Here is a 23,184-nt window from a genome sequence, read left to right on the forward strand (position 1 = left end):
ATAGGTTTCTAAACGTAAGAGAAATAAAATATGTACGACTAAAAATAACGATTCAACTTGGACCAAAATTTTGATAAAAATAACTTATTAACCGAACAATGTTAGTTCATTTTTCCAACAAAATAGAATAACATTCATAAATGATTGAAATGAAAAGTACAATAACATGAAATGGAAAGAAAAATGCAACAATTAAGACACACACTATGAAAAAAAGAACACGAAGAAAAAATGATAGAACATTATAATTATTTCATTCTCAATCGAGGTCCTTGGAATGTCCATCATCTTCTACATTGACGCCATTGCCTTCTTTTTGTGCAGACTCTACACCGCTCCCATCCCCTAATGTAGCTATAGTCTGAATTAACCACGGATCATTGACTGATTCTTCCATTGGACTTGCTGATAACGTAATGTTTTCTTTGTTGGATGGAGGATTTGGAGCCTGGTTAAGTTCTTTCTTTCTTTCATCAAGTTTAGCCCTTTTTGCAACAAACACCTTTAACAAACCTTTCATTTCTCTAGCATCAAGTTCATCAATACTTTTTCCCTCCACTAGTTGGTTGAAGAGAATTTTCATTTCCTTCGCCTCATTCAGTNGAATAAACCCATGTCCATGGTCCCTCGAAGATATCGAAGTATGTGTTTAACACCATTCCAATGCCTTTTTGTTGGNATTACAAATCAATAAAAATTAAAAATAAGAGCTTGTTCTATGCACTAGAAAAATTCTTTTACCGTTTATTTGGACCAGATTCAACAAAATTTTAATACCACTCCTTCCAAAATATTTAAAAAGCCTAAAAAGTAAAAACTGTTGTAAAGAAAGCTCAGAATATAGAAGAAAAAGACAAGAAGTATAAGATAGAGAAGATAATTTTCTTATTCAAGTATATCATACAATGGTGAATGATATCTCTATTTATAGTGTTGAGATATCATAGTCAAAGGTCACCTTGAAATTTACATAGTTATCATTAAGGTTCATATCACCATNTTGTCTTGCCGAGATCTTTCATTTCGAATTCTTTTTTCAGACACTCAACAGCTTCTAAAAGCTGTTTACGAGTTCCAACAATGTTCAAATCATCAACATACACAGCTATTATTACAAATTCAGATCCCGACCGTTTAATGAAAATGCAGGGACAAATCGGGTCATTTTTGTACCCTTTCATTAACAAATATTCACTCAGACGATTGTACCACATCCTTCCTGAATGTTTCAATCCATACAGAGATTTCTGAAGCTTTATTGAACAAGTTTCTCTTGAATCTTTGTATGCTTCAGGCACTTTGAATGCTTCAGGAATTTTCATGAAAATGTTGTGGTCCAATGAGCCATATAGATAGGCTGTGACAACGTCCATTAGACGCATTTCAAGTTTTTCATGAACTGCCAGATTTATGAGATATCTGAAGGTGATTGCATCTACCACTGGAGAATATGTCTCCATATAATCAATGCCAGGTCTTTGAGAAAAACCTTGAGCAACGAGTCGGGCCTTATATCTCATGACTTCACCTTTCTCATTTCTTTTTCGTACAAAAACCCATTTGTACCCCACTGGCTTGATACCTTCAGGTGTTCGGATTATCGGTCCAAAAACTTCACGTTTTTCTAGTGAAGCCAATTCAGCTTGAATTGCATCCTTCCATTTTGGCCAATCATTTCTCTGTCTACATTCGTGAACAGATTTTGGCTCAAAATCTTCATCTTGTTGCATTATTTCAATAGCAACATTATAGGCAAATATGTTGTCAATCACAACATTATTTCGGTTCCACAACTTTCTCGTCGAGACATAATTCATTGAAATTTCATTGTTTTCAGAAGTTCGAACCTCCTCATCATCATGTGTTATGACTTGGGTCTCATCTTGAGAAATTTCTTTCAACCCATGATCATCTTGATCATTTATTCCTTTTCTCTTTCGAGGATTTTTATCCTTGGAACCAATTGGTCTACCACGCTTCAAATGTGGTCTAGACTCATTTGCCTTAACAATTTGTCCCGTCGGGATATCAACTCGAACTGGAGCATTAACAGCTGGAATATGCGATTTAGTAATCCTTGGAAGATTAGTAAATGCATCTGGTAGCTGATTTGCAATGTTCTGCAAATAAATTATTCTTTGAACTTCTTGCTCACATTGGTTTGTTCGAGGATCCAGATGAGATAGAGATGATGAATTCCAATCTATCTCTTTTCCCAACGACTTATGTTCTCCCCCTAATGTTGGGTATACTGATTCATCAAAATGACAATCAGCAAATCTTGCCTTAAATAAATCTCCAGTCATAGGCTCCAAATATTTTATGATTGAAGGAGATTCATACCCAACATATATCCCCAACCTTCTTTGGGGCCCCATCTTTGTGCGTTGTGGTGGAGCAATTGGGACATACACCGCACATCCAAAAATTCTAAGATGGGAAATGTTTGGCTCTTGACCAAAAGTCAATTGTAATGGGGAGAATTCATGATAATTGGTCGGCCTTATGCGCACAAGTGCTGCTGCATGCAAAATAGCATGCCCCCACATAGACACAGATAACTTTGTTCTCATTAGTAATGGTCTAGCTATCAATTGCAGACGTTTAATCAATGATTCTGCTAGACCGTTTTGAGTGTGAACATGCGCAACTGGATGTTCAACTGTTATACCAGTAGACATACAATAATCATTAAATGCCTGAGATGTAAACTCACCAGCATTATCTAGACGGATTGTCTTTATTGTATAGTCTGGAAATTGTGCTTTCAATCTTATTATTTGAGCCAGCAATCTCGCAAAAGCCATGTTGCGAGTTGATAATAAACACACATGTGACCATCTTGTAGAAGCATCTATCAAGACCATATAATATTTAAAGGGTCCACATGCAGGTTGAATTGGTCCACATATATCACCCTGTATACGTTCCAGAAACGCAGGGGATTCAATTCCAACCTTAACTGTTGATGGTTTAATGATCAACTTTCCTTGAGAACAAGCAGCACAAGAGAATTCCTTTGATTGAAGGATATTTGGGCTCTTTAAGGTGTGCCCATGTGAATTCTCAATGATTTTGCGCATCATATTAAATCCGGGATGGCCCAACCGGTCATGCCAAATGATAAAATCATTAAAATTAGTAAACCTTTTGTTTACTACGGCATGTGATTCAACTGTACTTATACTTGTATAGTACAACCCAGAAGAAAGTGCAGGTAATTTTTCATGCACAATTTTCTTCTCTACATTAATTGTAGTAATGTAAAGGTATTCAACCTTTCCTTCATTAGCCGTCTCAACATGATAGCCATTTTGGCGAATAACTTTGAAACTTAATAAGTTTCTTTGAGACTTACTACAATATAATGCATTATCAATGCTTAATATTGTCCCTCCAGGTAGTAATAAGGTCGCTCTTCCAGAGCCCTCAATTAATTTTGTACTACCTGATATTGTGTTGACATATGCCATTTTCATAACCAAATTAGAAAAGTATTTCTTTTCTTTTAATATTGTATGCGTTGTAGCACTATCAAGAAGGCATACATCTCCATTACTCATCTTGAATCCAACTGACAACTGGGGATTTCTATTAATTTTCATTAAAATAAAATACATCAAAAGAAGGAAGAAACAAAATTAACAACGGAAATTTAAATACTTCAACATGAATAACATAATAATTAAAAATACATAAGTAAAATATTAACAGACTTCATTCCCCAGCTAAAAGATCAAACATCAGTTTCGATCTCCAAAGAAGTCATCAACTTCCATATGAGTAATGTCACCAAGGCCATCAAAAACATCATCCTTTAAAGCCAAATTTGCTTCAATATCCTTATCATATTTCTGAGATGTTCCCGGCTTATCATCATTTTTAAGAGTCATATGTGACTCAGCTCGAGCATTGGAAGAGGAAGCACCACTTTTATTCCTTTCTTTTTAAAAGAATTTTGATAGAGCCTTACAAAATGCTCATGTGTGCGACATTCATTCTTCCAATGGCCTTTCATGCCACAACGACGACAATTACTTTTTGAGGGGTTATTTTGGGAACTCATGTTGTTCTCCCTTTTATTATGACCACCATCTTGACGATTAGTGTATCGTCTTTTATCTTTTCCACGTTCCCGTGCATTATTATAGCCCCGATGATCATCTCTTTTTACTTCAGATTGATCACGTGCTTCCACCACATTTGCCTCCGGTAATGGAGCAGCTCCAGTGGGACGAGCTTCATGATTTTTCATTAAAAGAGCATTATGTTGCTCAGCCACCAAAAGACATGAGATTAGTTCAGAATATTTCTGAAAACCCTTTTCACGATATTGCTGCTGCAATATCACATTTGAGGCATGGAAAGTAGTAAGTGTCTTTTCCAACATGTCCTCATCTTTTATAGTCTTCCCACATAATTTTAACTGGGAGGTTATCCTGAATACAGCAGAGTTGTATTCAACTACGGTCTTAAAATCTTGAAACCGTAAATGCATCCACTCATAACGAGCTCTTGGCAACACTGTTGCCTTTAGGTGGTCATATCTCCCCTTTAAATCAGTCCACAATTCAAGTGGATCTTTTACTGTCAGATATTCAATCTTCAGGCCCTCATCAAGATGATGACGAAGGAAAATCACAGTCTTCGCCTTATCTTGACTCGATGCTTCATTTCCCTGAGTAATAGTGGCATCAAGACCTTTAGCAGCCAAGTGAATCTCAGCATCGAGTACCCATGAAAGATAATTCTTTCCAGAAATATCTAATGCCACAAACTCAAGTTTGGATAAATTCGACATAATGAAATTAAGAGAGAATATGTGAATCAAATAAAAATATTTATATAATACCTTTGCAAGTAGCAACTTCGTGCTGATAACGTGTTGTAAAGAAAGCTCAGAATATAGAAGAAAAAGACAAGAAGTATAAGATAGAGGAGATAATTTTCTTATTCAAGTATATCATACAATGGTGAATGATATCTCTATTTATAGGGTTGAGATATCATAGTCAAAGGTCACCTTGAAATTTACATAGTTATTATTAAGGTTCATATCACCTTGATATCTTATCACATTGGAAACACTAATACATGAATCCAATTAATTGTTGGATAACTCTAATGGATCATCCACATACACAATGGATTTACAACAAAAACTATAATTAATTCCCCCTTAAAACCTTTCAAATCCAATCAAATATAAAATAACCACCCCTCCTTCCCAAATCCCACCCATTCTATGAATTCTTCTTCCCGTAAACCCATTTCTTTGCCTCTCACTCTTCTTTACTTTTTTTTTTCATTTCATTTTTTATGTGTGTGAAAATTTTATTTTTTAAAGAAAATATAAAGGTAATTCTCTACTAGGTGAGTTTGATGATTCATATTAGAATTTAAAATTTATATTATTATTATTCAATTTATAGGTATTTTGTATTTTGCAAGTTGTAAAATTAATGTAGTAATATTTTTACATATTGTAGGATTTGCTTAAATTCTCATCACGTCGTAAAATTATCCGTACCTAATCTTTGATTTATTCATGGTAAGCTTCATTTTTTTTTGGTTAAGGATCATGTATGCATTTTATTCTGGATTGGATTTGAATATAACAAATTAAAGGACGATTTTGCATATTATTTGTGATCTACATAAATACAACTTAATTAATCAATAAGGTAAATTGTTGAAGTCATTGCTACTTTTTTGCTTAAGGAAAGTAAAAATAAGGTCAAGGAAGAAAGTCTAACTTAAAATTTTTTGAAGCTTATTATTACAAATTTGTTTAATGTAATTTGATTTGCTTTGAATGTGTTTTTTAGTTAAATTATTCATTATTTTGAAGGCTTGATGAAAATCAAATTCCACATTTATTATTAGAATAATAATAACGATAATTTATTATTATTATTTGGTAACACTCCACAAATCAAATTATATATTAAATATTAATCACATATCATCACAATTTTAAATCCACACAAATTTAATTTCTAAAATATTGAAATCATATTGTAAAGGTTTAAGATGTCACAAACTCTTACTAAAAAACCTCCAAATATTTAAAAGTCATTTTGCGGGGAGCGTCATGAAGGTTTACTAAAACTGCTACAAATATGTTCGTGACAATGGTAATTGTAAGATTTTAGAAACCTCCGCATTTTAATTAGTGAAATACCTAAATCGCCATAAATTGAAAAAATAACCCCCATGAATCAATTATTTTTTTGTAGTGGTTGTCTATTACTAGTCGTAACAAAAATGGTTGGTTGGCACAACAAGATTACTAGGTATAACCATAAAATATCATAAGCCTAAAAATACCCTTTGAGTCGATCCTAAAATAATGCCCTAAGTATTTTCTTCACTATACCAATTGAGTCGATCCTCAAATAATGCCCTAAGTATTTTCTTCACTATACCAATTGACTTTAAACATAAAGTATCACTTAAAATTGAAGAAATCCTCCATGAGAATCCCTGCCCTTCATATCGCGTCATTATCAATCCTTATCCTTTTCCAATCACAATTCCTTTCCCACAAAAAAATCTGAAATCCAATTTGTTCATTTATCGCAAAAGCTAAGAAAATTAGGAAAAATCTAAAATAATTATGGGATGATAAAAACTTATAAATCGTAAATTAAGATATACTAATCATATCTCGATTATTCATCAGGTATGCAATTATTATATTCTAAATACATGCAGTATCTTTTGTATCAAATAATATAGGTTTCTAAACGTAAGAGAAATAAAATATGTAGGACTAAAAATAAAGATTCAACTTGGACCAAAATTTTGATAAAAATAACTTATTAACCGAACAATGTTAGTTCATTTTTCCAACAAAATAGAATAACATTCATAAATGATTGAAATAAAAAGTACAATAACATGAAATGGAGAGAAAAATGCAACAAATTAAGACACACACTATGAAAAAAGAACACGAAGAAACAATGATAGAACATTATAATTATTACATTATCAATCGAGGTCCTTGGAATGTCCATCATCTTCAACATTGACGCCATTGCCTTCTTTTTGTTCAGACTCTACACCGCTCCCATCCCCTAATGTAGCTATAGCTTGAATAAGCCATGGATCATTGAATGATTCTTCCATTGGACTTGCTGATACGATAATGTTTTCTTTGTTGGATGGAGGATTTGGAGCCTGGTTAAGTTCTTTCTTTCTTTCATCAAGTTTAGCCATTTTTGCAGCAAACAGCTTTAACAAACCTTTCATTTCTCTAGCATCAAGTTCATCAATACTTTTTCCCTCCACTAGTTGGTTGAAGAGGATTTCCATTTCCTTCGCCTCATTCATTTTCTCTAATTTGCTAATTTGTTCTTCTTTCTTATCAACTTTCTTTTGAAGATAGTCTTCATGTGTGACCAACTTTGACAACCTTTTGAATTCAATAAAACTTAAATACCTCGTCAAGACATCCTGAGCCAGACTTGGGGATTTCCATGTAATGGGTTGGATTTTTCCTGGCCTAAAAATAATTATGGCAACTTCTACGTCACACAAAATAGATAGCTCTTCTGCTTGCTTGAACAAACTTGTTACTCTTTTATCTAAGATGGAATTTCTCACATTTTCACTGTAGTTCGGAGTATCTCTCAACCTTTTTGTAGCCATATTTGATGCTCAAACAAAAAAAATACTTTCTTTTGAAGTGAAATATATAAAACTTGAAGAGATGTGTGACTTTTATAGTTGACAAACATGAATTGTGAATATAGTCAAATCAAGAACATTCATAGTTTAGGTTCCAAAATTTAAATAATTTGATTACTGTAATCTGACTTTAAGGAAATTATTATTTTTTTTCCTTAAAAGGATGAAAATTTGTTAATAATTGAAATTGACAGGTCATATTCCTTGATATTTTTGGGAGGTAGAAAACACAATAATTAACATTTTACATGGGCATATTTGGTAGAAAATGTTTGTAGAAGATATGCTTTATTCCAAAAGACGTAGCATATCCTTCGAAAAAAATTGCCTCATAATTCAAAATTTCGATAGATAAAAAACGTTTATGAGAAGTTTATGTCAAGAATGTCATAGGAAAATATATGAGTACTTATAATTAATTATAATATTTTTTTCTTTAAATATTGACAATAATATACCGATTGAATTTTTTTTTTATATATTGAATTAGAATTACTAAAGAAGAACGATTTTTTTTCACAATTAAGAACGGTGATGACTCAAAATCTAAAGCATGATGGCACTTGCACTATCCCATTGGAAGGTAATCCAATCCTCAACCGAAATTAATATCAAACAATTATACAGAAATAATAACATTAGCAAAATCAAGTCTATAAACTCAAAGCTTTCATAGATATAATAGAAGTGTGAATGTAAAAAAAAAGACCCGGTGTTACTAGTAGTTCAAGAGCATCAAATTAAGTATATATACTTCAAAATATAGGACTATCTAAAGTCGTAAAAATAGGTAAAGAAGATAGATTTTCTCCAAATGCACCGTAATTGTTTATATACATAACATCAGATAAATGAAGTTCATGGGGTTCGATAGGCATAGGCAACGCATAATAAAATAAACAAGAGTAGTATAATTAACGAACATGTGTACTTAGTTGGTTGGTGTAATGATTTGTTTTATTTTCTTCATGTTTAGTAATTTTTGGTGTAATTAGTTGTTTTATTTTCTTCATATGTAGCGATTTTTATTCATTATGATTTTCTATGGTTGCATGTGTAGTAGGTGTAGGGACAAAGAAGAAGGAGGAGGAGGAGGAGGAGAAGGAGGAAAAGGAGTAGCAGAAAAAGAAGGAGGAGGAGAAGTAAAGGTCGGAGTGGATAGATATGGATTTCATGGTAGGATTGCAATAAACTTTCTGTACATTTGATGTTATTTGGGTCATCATTGATAGGTTTACCAAGTCTTCTCACTTTCTTCCACTTTAGACTTTATACTTTTCTGATGGTTTAGAGGTTGCATTATTGAGATTGTATAAATTTGCAAGGGGTACCAGTGTCTATCATTTCAGATCATGACACTTAATTTACATCATATGTTTGGAGGTTATCTCATAAAGAATTGGTACCTGGGTTGATCTTAGCACAATATTTCATTCGTAGACAAACAGACAGTCCAAAAAGGACTATTTAGGATGTGGAAGATAAGGTTTAGGCTTGTGTAATTTATTTTCGAGGTATGTGGGACTACTTTTTGCTTTGGTAGAGTTTGCACATAATAATAGCTAATGTTTGAGTATTCAAATGGATCTATTTGAGACATTATATAATTGGAGATCAGTCTTTCATGTGATAGTTAAATGCTTTTGAAATTAGGCCCTTAGGTCACTGACTTATGGATAAAGTTTGGGTGATTCAGGAGAGGCTCATACTGCTTAGAGTAGGCATAAGAGTTATGTTGATTAGAGAGTGAGCGCCTTAGAGTTTAGTTGATATCGATTGTTTATGTTGGTGTCAACCATGAAAGGCATGATGAGGTTTGATGGAAAGGGCGAGCTCAACCCTAGGTTCATCAAACTTTTGAGTTTTTTGCAGTTTGTTATGAAGGTGGCTTATTAAAAGTTAGACTTACCTTCAACCCTTTGGTTTATTGACCTTATCTTTTATGTTTCTATGTTGGGATAATATGTTTAGTATGTCTCACATGCTTAAGTGGAATTTGGTTCAGCATGATGAGTCCTTGATTTTCGAGGAGGCGCCTATGGTTATTTGGAGGTAGGTTACTTGGTAAGCCAATCTTAATATACATACCAAATATCTTACCTTTTTTAACCTTGGGGGTGCTTTATTTATCTCTAACTTTCAAGATTTAAGTTGTTTTAATAGTTTATGTTTGATAACGTTCAAATATACTTTTTGAAAAGAAATATAAACGGTGGTATGTAATATATTTACTCAACTACGTGTTGGGGTTGATCCCACTAACAATATGGAAGAATATTATCAATAGCAAATATTTAACTTGATAGTCGTTATATAAAAATGGGGAATTTTAAAGTGAAATAAAAATAGCTTTGAACTAAGTATTTATTTATATCCAAATTAATAAAAAAAACTAGGAAAGTGTTCCCCATAAGCTCATAACGCGGTAATCCTACTAATAGCAATTCTCCTTAGTGTTATGCATGCAAAGTGATAAGTTGTGTATGTCTAAATCCTTGATCCGGCATCTAAAGAATTTTACCCCGTACCTTGGTCCCTCTACGTGTGTATAATTTACTAACCGTTATCTTTATTTCATATTAAGCATCATAATCGATGTATGACTTAGTTATTACTTCGCACCAATCGACACTAGCCTATTAGATAGTATCTCACTAAATCTATGTTGATAATTCTTTTCTTATTAACTACCTTCTTGGTCCGGCAAGTAGAAACAAGGCGAATTCTAACGCGTGCACTCGTTAAAAAGACTTCTAAGCGATGCAATAACCTATTTGAGAATTGCTTAATTACTATTCATACTTTGTTAATCGTTCATGGTTTACACAAACCTAGTTGTGGAGCTTAGCTAATCATCATCTCAAAAAGCACAATCAAAATTTATTATAATAAATATGCTTGTGTTAATCATAAAAAGTTAAGAACAATAGCTAAACTATCTTTTAATTAATCACGAATACAAATAATTAATAAAGGAGAAGAAAGAATAAACTACAATTCTCCGGCCTCCACGAGGCTCTTACAAAGCTCCGAAGGGAAAAGAAAATTTACATTATGTCTTGCATCTTGGTTCTTGGCTCCCCTTAAATGATAATTTATATGTCCTATTTATGATAAATTAAACCCTAAAGAAAATTATTGAGTCCAAGCAAATTAGGAAATCAAACCGAAAAGGAATTGATTTCTGTAAATTATTTCTGTATCTCGAATATATTGCTGCCTCCGCTTCCAAATTAAGAGCCCTTTCAATGATTGACACGTGGCAACAAAACTTTCAATCAATTTGATTTCAGCCACCTTTTCATATATATAAATGTATTATTTGATTCACTTCAATCCATTAAGTTGCTTGCTTAATTTTCTTATTCAACTTTTCATCTTTAATCATTTTAGCTCCAAACTTCTTCATTTTTTCATCAAATTAATTCTACAAATAAAATAAACAATTTAGCACAATCCATAAAATTTATGCTCAAAATGGAAAAATATAAATAATAAATGTGAGGTAAATAATAATAAAAATGTGTATTTTGGCCTTACATCAACACCCCACACTTAAACATTTATTCGTCATCGAGAAGCATTAAAAGTCATCTAAAAAAATTTATACTAGCAATATCATCACTTTGATTAATACAAATGACTAGGCCATATACCCATGAAAATATCAAGTAGACTTCTCAATCATTATGCAAGACATCCAAGTAAACAAGAAACCTCTAACTTACTAACTTCAAGAAGGACTTTAAACTCATAAAATATATGTTTGCTCACGATGAGAGTAGTTTCTTTCAATTATTGTAGTGGATAGATAGTACTTTGAAGTGCCCTCACACACAAAAAAGTCCACACACTCAAATCAAAAGATTGAAATTAAATTAAGGACTTCATATCAAGAACAACTCTCACACTCACAAATAAAATTCACATGTATGCATAAAGAACAATATGCATGCCCATTATGTATATATCCACTAATTAAGCATGCTTGAATAAAATCAAATAGGATTTTAACGTGTTGTAATGTAGGCTAGGGGATAGGTAGGAAAACTATATAATAGTGACTTCCACTTCCTTAAGCACTTTGCAATTTTTAAACTTCATCACCCATATTTTATTCTCTTTATTTTCAGCCCTCTCTTCAACAAATATTTCACAAGTAATTATCATCATCACAAGAATGTTTCAGTCATTATTCTTTTTTTTTTAATTTTCCCTCATAATAGCAATCCTCGACTTGCGTATTTTTCATGAGTTAAGGTGCACGATGTCCTTGGAAGGACCAGGGTCATCATCAAGGTAACTTTTTTTTTTTAATGTCGCATTCCAATTATATTTTTTTTCACATTATTTCAAAGAGGGCTTTTAAGAACTTTGTAGCTATCATTGATTACGTTTTCACTCATCCATCCCTTTTTCTCAGAATTGATAATTAAAATAAGTCTATGCTATGATGCTCAAGGATGCAAGGTGCTAAAACTAGAGATTCAACAAAATATTCAAGGGAAAAGTATGGCTACCAACAAAAGGCTACAAACTCAAAAGGGCTAACTAGTATATCTGAAAAGGCTAAAATTTATAAGACAAATTAAAGAAAGCCTATTATCATCTCCTACACAAGGCAACACTTTTTTATTTAGCTTCAATAACATGCAGGACAAGTTCTATACTTAGATGCAAAACATGGAATAAATCAAATCTCACCACACACAACACAAGTATCAATCATGATGGATCAATTCCACTTTAAGAGAGACAAGATCCTAACAAACTATAAATTAAAATAAGCTATATACAAAGTCACAACCATAAACCTAGATGTCAAAAGGTTTGCAATTTCACTAGTAACCAAGTATTCAGACGAAAGTACTACTTAAAATTAGGCCCAAATAGTAAGTATCACATAACTCAAAAGGGTCTTTTCTTTTCTCTCCAAAAATAATAATTAAAAAAAATTATTCCTAAAATAAATAAATAAAAGACACTCAGTTCAAAGGGACTATCCTCAGGAAAAGAACCGAAAATATAAGCCAACGAACCCATTCTAAAAAAAACACTCAATAAAACAGTAAAAACTAGGAATTCATTCCTCCACCCCACACTTAAAAAAGATGGAAGGTCCACAAAGCTTAAATAAAATACTAAAAAAGGTTTGAAAAACTCCCTGAGGCCTTTAGGCCTAGCTAGTAGCACGTTCTCTAAATTTATATCAAGGGTCGTCACCCCACACTTAAGCTCAAACATGCTCCTTTCCCTTTTTCTTTGTTGGGTTCTCAGAATTCCCCTAATCTGCAAAAATAAGATAAAAAAGTGATACTAATAAAATAAAATAAATAATAATAATAATAATAAAAAAAGTTACACTACTAATTGGGTTGCCTCCCAATAAGCGCTTAATTTAACGTCGCGGCACGACACTATCAATTTTATTTTTCTTTCCACTTTGAAGATATGAATTGCACTCCCAATTTGGAATCAATTTTTTTTTATTACGCTCAATGGGTGGTGTTACAAAATGAAAGGTCCCAAACAACATATATCACACTATGCACTTCTTGAATCCTAAGTGAGGAATGTAATTTTTCAATGTTGGAACAATAAATTCAAAAATATAGACACAATTTTTCATCTCCATAAACTATTCCATAGGCTCAGTTCACTCGATAATAATAATAATAAAATTTAATTATAAACAAAAAACAAAAAAAAATACAAGTTAAAATAAACACTAAAGAAAATTTTTAAGTCATATTACCCGATAGCGGCACAAAAATTTGATAATGTTCAAATATACTTCTTTAAAAGTAATATAAACGATCGTATGCAATATATTTACCTAACTATCAGTCGGGGTCGATCCCACAGAGAATATGGAAGAATATTATCAATAGCAAATATTTAACTTGATAGTCGTTATATAAAAATGGGAGATTTCAAAGTGAAATAAAAATAGCTTTGAACTAAGTATTTATTTATATCCAAATTAATAAAAATAACTAGGAATGTGTTCCCCATAAGCTCATAATGCGGTAATCCTACTAATAGCAATTCTTCCTAGTGTTATGCATGCAAAGTGATAAGTTATGTATCTCTAAATCCTTGGTCCGGTATCTAGAGAATTTCACCCCGTACCTTGGTCCAGCTACGTGCATATAATTTACTAACCCTTACCTTTAGTTCATATTAAGCATCATAATCGATGTATGACTTAGTTATTACTTCGCATCAATCGATACTAGCCTATTAGATAGTATCCCATTTAATTTTTGTTGATAATTCTTTTCTTATTAACTACTTCCTTGGTCCGGCAAGTAGCAACAAGACGAGTTCTAACGCGTGCACTCGTTAAAAAGACTTCTAAGCGAAAGAATTATCAATACATGCAATAACCTATTTGAGAATTGCTTAATTACTATTCATACTTTGTTAATCGTTCATGGTCTACAAACCTAGTTGTGGAGCTTAGCTAATCATCATCTCAAAAACACAATCAAAAGTTATTAAAATGAATATGCTTGTGTTAATCATAAAAAGTTAAGAACAATAGCTAAACTTTCTCTTTAATAATCATGAATACAAATAAATAATAAAGGAGAAGAAAGAATAAACTACAATTCTCCGCCCTCCACGGCGGCTCTTATAAATCTCCAAAGGTAAAAGAAAATTTATATTATGTCTTGTATCTTGGTTCTTGTCCACCCCTAAATAATAATTTATATGTCCTATTTATAGATAAAGAAAACCCTAAATAAATTAATTGAGTCTAAGCCAATTAGAAAATCAAAATCGAAAAGGAATTGATTTCCGTAAATTATTTTTGTATCTCGAATATATTGCTGCCTCCGCTTCCAAATTAAGAGCCATTTCAATGATTGACATGTGGCAACAAAACTTTCAATCAATTTGATTTCAGCCGGCTTTCCATTATATATATATATATATATATATATATATATATTATTCTATTCACTTTGATCCATTAAACTTCCTGCTCGGTTTAGCTCCAAACTTCATTTGTTCATCAAATCTACGAATAAAATACACAATTTAGCACAATCTATAAAATTTATGCTCAAAATGGACAAATATAAATAATAAATATGAAGTAAATAATAATAAAAATGTGTATTTTGACCTCACATCAATGTTATAATGACCCTCACGGTCCATTGCTTGGTTTTTATTTTGCTTACTATTTTCCCCTTCTCGTTGCTTCTATAAGGTATTATGTCTTATTGAGTTGGGTGGATCTCTGCTTGAGGTTTAAGGGAGAGTTTTTTGTGTGTTTTCACATTTGGGATTTTGGCGTTGAAAGGGTTGAGTTCGATCAACATTCTTAATGAACTGGATGGGATTTTTATTAGAGTCATTAGCTCTCAAAGTTTTAGTTTGGTCTAGTAGGACCTCTTTTTTATGTCTTGTGATTGTTAATTTGATTTCGGGAAGTTTGGTTCTTTGCTTGTTTTAAGTGGTTTTAGTTGTTGTGTTGGCTTTGATCAACATTTCCTATAGACAACCTACATAGTTTATTTTGTTGATTATGTTGAGGCTAAAATGTGATTTTTGATTGGGAAGCATATTCGTTTCTGTCCGCAGAACTCTAAATGAAAATTAAACAACAGGTCGAGGACTTACAAAAATTTGAGATCTCCTTATGCAGCTGCTCTTGCGGAGCTGTGCTTCCTTTGGTAGCTCTTCTCTACTCGTGCAGAAAGTCGCCACACCAGCAAAGGCTGCTGATCTAATCCTCCTCCCACTTAGTTGAGCTTGATCACCCTACAACAAAAATAAAATTTTTGCAGCAATAAATATAGACAATTAAGAATGTAAAGTCTTTACCAACATTAATTAAGTAACATTAGGATCAATGTCACTAAATACTTTAGGACCACATACAATGAGTGCTAATTGCCGCTAAAAATAGGTAAACAAGATATAAAAAGATAGCTTTTCTGCAAATGGTGGTATCTCACCATTACTTTTTATCTACATAACCATAGATAAATGAAATCCATGGATTTTGATAGGCCTAGGCAATGCATAAAAAATTAAAACAATATATAACTAGAATAACATGTGTACTTAGTGGCTGGTGTGATGAGTTGTTCTATTTTCTTCATTATCTGTAATTTTTTTCAACATGATTCTCCATGGTTACAGGTGGAGTAGGTGGTAGGGACAAAGAAAAACGAGGAAGCGGAGGAGGAGGAGGAAAATAAAAAAAAAAGGAAAAGGAGTAGCAGAAAGAGGAGGAGGAAAATAAAAAAAAAGAAGGAAAAGGAGTAGTAGAAGGAGGAGGAGGAAGAGGAGAACATGCAAAAGTAGCAGGAGAAAGAGAAGCAAAAGCAGAAGGAGAAAATGTATAAGAAGAAGGAGGAGGGAAGAGAAAGAGAAGGGAAGGGGGAAGGAGAAGGAGAAAGAGAAAAAGAAGTAGTCTAATGGTGGTGTTGGATTAAGTGAGATATTGCAAAATTTATGACCAAGTACTTGAATTATCACTAGGTGAAGTATGAGGACCAGAGGTTAGGTCATTTGATTCAAAGGCTATCTATTCATATGGATTTCATGGTAGGATTGTCATAAACTTTCCGCACATTTGATGATATTTGGGTCATTTTTGATAGGTTGACTGGGTCTTCTCACTTTCTACGGCTAGTTTAGACTATATACTTTTCTCAGAGGTTCAGAGGGTGCATTCATGAGATTGTATCAATTTGCAAGGGGTTGCAGTATCTATTGTTTCAGATCATGGTACTTATTTCACATCATTTTTCGGAGGTCGATTCAGAGAGAATTGGATACCTTGGTTGACCTTAGCACAACTCGCAGAAATACATTAGTCTAAAAAGGACTATTTAGGTTGTGGAAGATTTTCTTAACAACTCTCTTACTTTATCGGAGTCATTTTATGAGAAACAAGTTTCATAGCTCTACAATAAGACTTTTTCTATGCAGTTTCTTCATCGTTGTTCTTCGTATCATATTTTTCAAGAAATAAGTTTCTTTTCTTTATATGCACTCAAAACTCTCTTCTTGGGTTTTCTTATTATTGGATCTCTTTCTCCATTCAAGGGGAAAGTTGAGCACCTTCCACATATTCAAGCTGACATTACTTTAATTGATGAGGTATCAAGTTTCTTTATTTAACTGCATCTTGTTCTATACATGATCAAGTGCTTGTTTTAAGAGCATATGATGCAAAGATGATATCACGTGAGGAATATGTGTATCTTGATAGAAGCTTTCTCGGTTTAAGACTTTGAGTTGTTTACCTTCTTTTGCATCACAATGTTATTTGCACAGAATTCTCTTTTAATTATTTTGTGTCAGCTTCTTCAATACCTAAGAATTTCCTTACCATACTTTCTTGTTTCCAATTGAGTTGCTACGGGTTTCTCTTCCTTCTTATCATGTGCATATTTAAAGTGAGATATAACATATAAACACGAGTCTTAATTTGATTTCAGCGCACAACTATGTCATCTAACTTCAAGTGTATACAAGTAGATACTTATACTTATACTTGTATAATATTTAATGAGTAGACACACGTGTCGTCAAGACATCATACACGTAGAACACTACACAGGTCACAAAATTATCATATGTGGAGTGTCATGTTCAGACTATTTCAGATGTTAATATGGTTCTCCCAGACTAGTAATTTTACACTCTATTTCCTTTAGCATGTGTGTATTCATGCTTGGCACATTTCACTATGAGGGAGTCAAATAATGGGTCACATGACAACCCGATACCCCCCTCCCCCCGTCCCTCCTGTACTAGTATCACATCACACTATTATATGTGTTGATCGTTGATTACATGCTTTCTCTGTATTTTATCTTTACTTAGTTTTATCCACACATTATTAATAAATATATCTTATCTTAGATATTGTTCTCTTAGATAATAATTGGTACTACAAAAAAATGCTTAATTTGCGGTGATTAACTTCTGCGAGTATTTAGAAGTCTCATTTATAATTCATTTTGTGACGTTTTATTTTGATCCGACATTATAAAAAATTTAAGGTGATTTTATTAAGGAGGTTACGTTTTATTTTGATCCAACATTATAAAAAATTTATGTTGATTTCACTAAGGAGGTTAAAAAATCGTCACAATTTAATATTATTTTTGGCGATTATCTAACTCCAAAAATTTATTAAATTTGTTATTTATATATATAATATTATACATTTGATATTTAAAGTTAATTTCATCATATACCCACACCCTTCTCCTATTTCATTTTGAATTTCTTTTTTTACATTGTAGATGAAATTTCACTTCAACACTATCTTATATAGTACACCCTCTGTTCAATATAATGTGAGGTAGTTTGACTTTGTACAAAATTTTAAAAAATGAAGATTTTAAAAATTTGTGTAGGTGTAAATCATTTCATCAATGGTAATGTAGACATTTCATAGTTAAATTGTTATTTAATATAGAAAGGTGTCATTTATTTTGGAACATACTAAGATGGAAAATAAGTCACATAAACTCAGACACATGGAGTAATAGTTTAATTTATATTATTTAGTGATTTTTGTTATTTCATCACACAAAAGTTTAATTTTTTTAACTATGTAATCTAAGAAAATATCTATAAAACTATGTGTTATATATATATATATATATATATATATATATATATATATATATGTATGTATGTTCTTATTGCTTTATATTGAGTTGTTTTCTTATGAGTCAAGCAGAGCCAAGGTAAGTTCATCCTTAATCCATTTCAAGCTTTTATAGTTGTGTTTAGCANAATCATTAGTCATATGCATTTATATTTATTTTGTTTGTATTTTAACTTTATTTATGCTTTTATAGTACTAGTTGATTTTTTAAGATGAAACACTTTAATTATTAGTCATTGCAAATCAATAAAAATTAAAAATAAGAGCTTGTTTTACGCACTAGAAAAATTCTTTTACCTTTTATTTGGACTAGACTCAACAAAATTCTAATACCGCTCCTTTCAAAATATTTAAAAAGCCTAAAAAGTAAAAACTATAATTAATTCCCCCTTAAATCCTTTCAAATCCAATCAAATATAAAATAACCACCCCTCCTTCCCAAATCCCACCCATTCCATTAATTCTTTTTCCCGTAAACCCATTTCTTTGTCCCCTTTCCTTTATCCCTTTGCCTCTCCCTCTTCTTTACATTTTTTTTTCATTTAACTTTTTATGTGTGTGAAAATGTTATTTAGTAAGAAAATATAAAGGTAATTCTCTACTAGGTGAGTTTGATGATTCATATTAGAACTTAAAATTTATATTATTATTATTCAATTTATAGGTATTTTGTATTTTGCAAGTTGTAAAATTAATGTATCAATATTTTTACATATTGCAGGATTTGCTTAAATTCTCACCACGTCATAAAATTATCTGTACTTAATCTTTGATTTATTTATGGAAAGCTTCATTTTTTTTTGGTTAAGGATAATGTATTCATTTTATTCTGGATTGGATTTGAATATAACAAATTAAAGGACGATTTTGCATATTAGACGGTGATCTACATCAATACAACTTAATTATTCAATAAGGTAAATTTTTGAAGTCATCGCTACTTTTTTGTTTAGGAAAGTAAAAACAAGGTCAAGGAAGAAAGTTAACTTAAAAATGTGTGAAGCTTATTATTACAAATTTGTTTAATGTAATTTGATTTGCTTTAAATGTGTTTTTACTTAAATTATTCATTATTTTGAAGGCTTGATGAAAATTAAATTCCACGTTTATTATTAAAATAATAATAATAATAATAATAATAATTATTATTATTATTTTTGTAACACTCCACAAATCAAATTATATAATAAATATTAATCACATATCATCACAATTTTAAATCCACACAAATTTAATTTATAAAATATTGAAATAATATTGTGAAGGTTTAATATGTCACAAACTTATAATAAAACACCTCCACATATTTAAAAGTCATTTTGCGGGGAGCGTCCTGAAGGTTTACTAAAATTGCTGCAAATATGCTCGTGACAGTGGTAATTGTAGCGGTTTTAGAAACCGCCACGTTTTAATTAGTGAAATCCCTAAATCTCCATAAATTGAAAAAATAACCCCCATGAATCGAGCATTTTTTTTATAGTGGTTCTATTACTATTAGTAACACAAATGGCTGGTTGACACATAAAGATTACTAGGTATAACCATAAAATATCATTAGCCTAAAAATACCCTTTGAGTTGATCCTCAAATAATGCCCTAAGACTTTTCTTCACTATACCAATTGACTTTAAACATAAAATATCACTCAAAATTGAAGAAATCCTCAATGCGAATCCCTGCCCCTTCATATTGCGTCACTGCCAATCTTTATCTTTTTTCAATCACCATTCCTTCCCCACAAAAAAATCAGAAATCTAATTTGTTCATTTATCCCAAAAGCTAAGAAAATAGGAAAAATCTAGAATAATTATGGGATGATAAATACTTATACATTGTAAATTAAGATATACTAATCATAACTCGATTATTCTTTAGGTATGCAACGATTATATAATATATACATGAAGTATCTTTTGTATCAAATAAAACATAGGTTTTTAAACGTAAGAGAAATAAAATATGTACGACTAAAAATAAAGATTCAACTTGGATCAACATTTTGATAAAAATAACTTATCAACCGAACAATGTTAGTTCATTTTTTCAACAAAATAGAATAACATTCGTAAATGATTGACATAAAAAGTACATTAACATGAAACGGAAAGAAAAATGCAACAAATTGACACACACTATGAAAAAGAACACGAAGAAACAATGATAGAACATATAATTATTACATTCTCAATCGAGGTCCCTGGAATGTCCATCATCTTCACCATTGACGCCATTGCCTTCTTTTGGTGCAGACTCTATACCGCTCTCATCCCCTAATGTAGCTTTAGTCTGAATAAACCTCGGGTCATTGAATGACTCTTCCATTGGACTTACGGATAAGGTAATATTTTCTTTGTTGGATGGAGGATTTGGATCTTGATTAATTTTTTTCTTTCTTTCATCAAGTTTAACCATTTTTTCAGCAAACACCTTTAACGAACCTTTCATTTCTCAAGCGTCAAGTTCATCAATACTCTCTCCCTCCACTAGTTGGTTGAAGAGGATTTCCATTTCCTTTGCCTCATTCATTTTCTCTAATTTGCTAATTTGTTATTCTTTCTTGTCAACTTTCTTTTGAAGATTGTCTTCTTGTGTGACCAACTTTGTCGGTCTTTTGAATTCAATAAAACTTAAATGCCTCGTCAAGACATCCTGAGCCAGACTTGAGGATTTCCAAGTAATGGGTTGGATTTTTCCTGGCCTAAAAAAAATTATGGCGACTTGTACATCACACAAAATAGAAAGCTCTTCTGCTTTCTTGAACAAACTTGTTTCTCTTCTATCTAAGATGGAATTTCTCACATTTTCACTGTAGTTCGTAGTATCTCTCAAGCTTTTTGTAGACATATTTGATACTCAAACAAAAAAAAATACATTCTTTTGGAGTAGAATATATAAAATTTGAGGAGATGTGTGACTTTTATAGTTGAAAAACAAGAATTGTCAAAATAGTCAAATCAAGAATTTTCATAGTTTAAGTTCCAAATTTTAAGTAATTTGATTAGTGTTATCTGATTTTAAGGATATTATTCTTTTTTTTCCTTAAAAAGATGTAAATTTTTAATTTTCAAATTAAAATTGACAGGTCATCATGATTTTTTGAGGTAGAAAACACAATAATTAACATTTTACATGGGCATATTTGGTAGAAAATAGTTGTAGAAAATATGTGTTATTACACAAAGACGTAGCATATCCTTCGAAAAAATTGCCTCATATTTCAAAATTTTGATCGATTAAAAAGGTATATGAGAAGTTAACGTCAAGAATGGTGAAGGAAAATATATGAGTACTTCTAATTAATTAATATACCGATTGAAGTAAGTTTTTAGATATGGGATGAGAATTACTAAAGTAGAATGATTCCTTTTTCACAAATAAGAACTTTGATGACTCAAAATCTAAGGCATGATGGCACTTTCACTATCCCATTGGTAGGTAAGCCAATCCTCAGCTGAAATTGATATCAAACAATTATACAGAAAAAATAACATTAGCAAAATCAAGTCTATAAACTCAAAGCTTTCATAGATATAATAGAAGTGTGAAGGCAAAAAAAAAAAAAGACCCAAAATTTAGTGTTACTAGTAGTTCAAGAGCATCAAACTAAATACATATACTTCAAAATATAAGACTATCCGAAGTCGTAAAAAATAGGTAAAGAAGATCGATTTTTTCCAAATGCACCATAACTTTTTATATACACAACCTCAGATAATTGAAATTCATGGGGTTCGATAGGCCTAGGCAATGCATAATAAAATAAAACAAGAGTACTATAACTAAAGAACATGTGTACTTAGTTGGTTGGTGTGATGAGTTATTTTATTTTCTTCATATTTAGTAATTTTTATTCTTTATGATTTTCTATGGTTGCATGTGTAGTAGGGGTAGGGACAAAGAAGTAGGAGAAGGAGGAGGAGGAAGAGGAAGAGGAGTAGAAGAAAAAGGAGGAGGAGGAGGAGAATTAGTAAAAGTAGAAGGAGAAAGAGAAGCAAAAAGTATAAGGAGAAGAAGCAAGGAGCCAAAGGAGAAGGAGAATATGAATTAGACGAATTTGGAGGAGAAAGAGAAGGGGAAGGAGAAGGAAAAGGAGAAAAAGAAGAAGTAGAAGTAGTAGTCTAATGGTGATGTTGGAATAAGTGAGATATTTCAAATTTTATGTATAAGTACTTGAATTGTCAGTAGGTGAAGTATGAATACTTGAGGTTAAGTCATCTGACTCAAAGGCTACCCATTCTTGAGTAAAGGTTGGAGTAGATAGATATGAATTTCATGGTAGGATTGCCATAAACTTTCTGTACATTTGATGTTATTTGGATCATCATTGATAGGTTTACCAAGTCTTCTCACCTTCTACCACTTTAGAATTTATAATTTTCTGAAAGGATTCTAAGTTACATTAATGAGATTGTATAAATTTGCAAGGGGTGCCAGTGTCTATCATTTCAGATCATGACACTTAATTTACATCATATTTTTGGAGGTTATCTCAGAATGAATTGGTACCTGGGTTGATCTTAGCACAACATTTCATTCATAGACAGGCAGACAGTCCAAAAAAGAACTATTTAGGATGTGGAAGATAAGGTTTAGGCTTGTGTAATTTATTTTCGAGGCATGTGGGACTAGTTTTTGCTTTCGTAGAGTTTGCACATAATAATAGCTAAAGTTTGAGTATTCAAATGTCTCTATTTGAGAAATATATAATTGGAGGTCAGCCTTTCATGTGATAGTTTAATGCTTTTGAAATTAAGCCCTTAGGTCACTGACTTATGGATAAAGTTTGGGTAATTCAAGAGAGGCTCGTACTACTTAGAGTAGGCATAAAAGGTAAATTG

The 23,184-nt window shown here is 31.7% G+C and overlaps 3 protein-coding genes and 1 pseudogene across 3 annotated transcripts; all 4 read right to left on the bottom strand.

Moving 5' to 3' along the window:
- Positions 1-259: 259 nt before the first annotated feature.
- LOC107005986 lies at positions 260-583 on the bottom strand. Its single transcript, XM_015204624.1, has one exon. It carries the CDS (start codon positions 581-583, stop codon positions 260-262), a length of 324 nt encoding a protein of 107 aa, XP_015060110.1.
- A 3,160-nt stretch (positions 584-3,743) lies between these two features.
- LOC107005987 lies at positions 3,744-4,801 on the bottom strand. Its single transcript, XM_015204625.1, has 2 exons — positions 4,039-4,801; positions 3,744-3,943 (listed from the first exon to the last, which is right to left on the bottom strand). Exons 1-2 carry the CDS (start codon positions 4,799-4,801, stop codon positions 3,744-3,746), a joined length of 963 nt encoding a protein of 320 aa, XP_015060111.1.
- A 2,195-nt stretch (positions 4,802-6,996) lies between these two features.
- LOC107007040 (agamous-like MADS-box protein AGL90) lies at positions 6,997-7,656 on the bottom strand. Its single transcript, XM_015205512.1, has one exon. The coding sequence runs from the start codon at positions 7,654-7,656 to the stop codon at positions 6,997-6,999; it is 660 nt and encodes a 219-aa protein (XP_015060998.1).
- A 12,874-nt stretch (positions 7,657-20,530) lies between these two features.
- LOC107007053 lies at positions 20,531-21,190 on the bottom strand (annotated as a pseudogene).
- Between the last annotated feature and the right edge of the window lie 1,994 nt (positions 21,191-23,184).

The sequence above is a fragment of the Solanum pennellii genome, chromosome 12 (assembly GCF_001406875.1).
Source record: "Solanum pennellii chromosome 12, SPENNV200".
NCBI classification, from domain to species: Eukaryota; Viridiplantae; Streptophyta; class Magnoliopsida; order Solanales; family Solanaceae; genus Solanum; species Solanum pennellii.

Coding starts and splice junctions, on each gene's coding strand:
- LOC107007040 (XM_015205512.1), bottom strand. CDS start 7,656: ATGGCTACAAAAAGGTTGAGAGATACTCCGAACTACAGTGAAAATGTG.
- LOC107005987 (XM_015204625.1), bottom strand. CDS start 4,801: ATGTCGAATTTATCCAAACTTGAGTTTGTGGCATTAGATATTTCTGGA. Junction 3,944..4,038: donor CCAAAATAACCCCTCAAAAA/GTAATTGTCGTC, acceptor TCTTTTAAAAAG/AAAGGAATAAAAGTGGTGCT.
- LOC107005986 (XM_015204624.1), bottom strand. CDS start 583: ATGAAAATTCTCTTCAACCAACTAGTGGAGGGAAAAAGTATTGATGAA.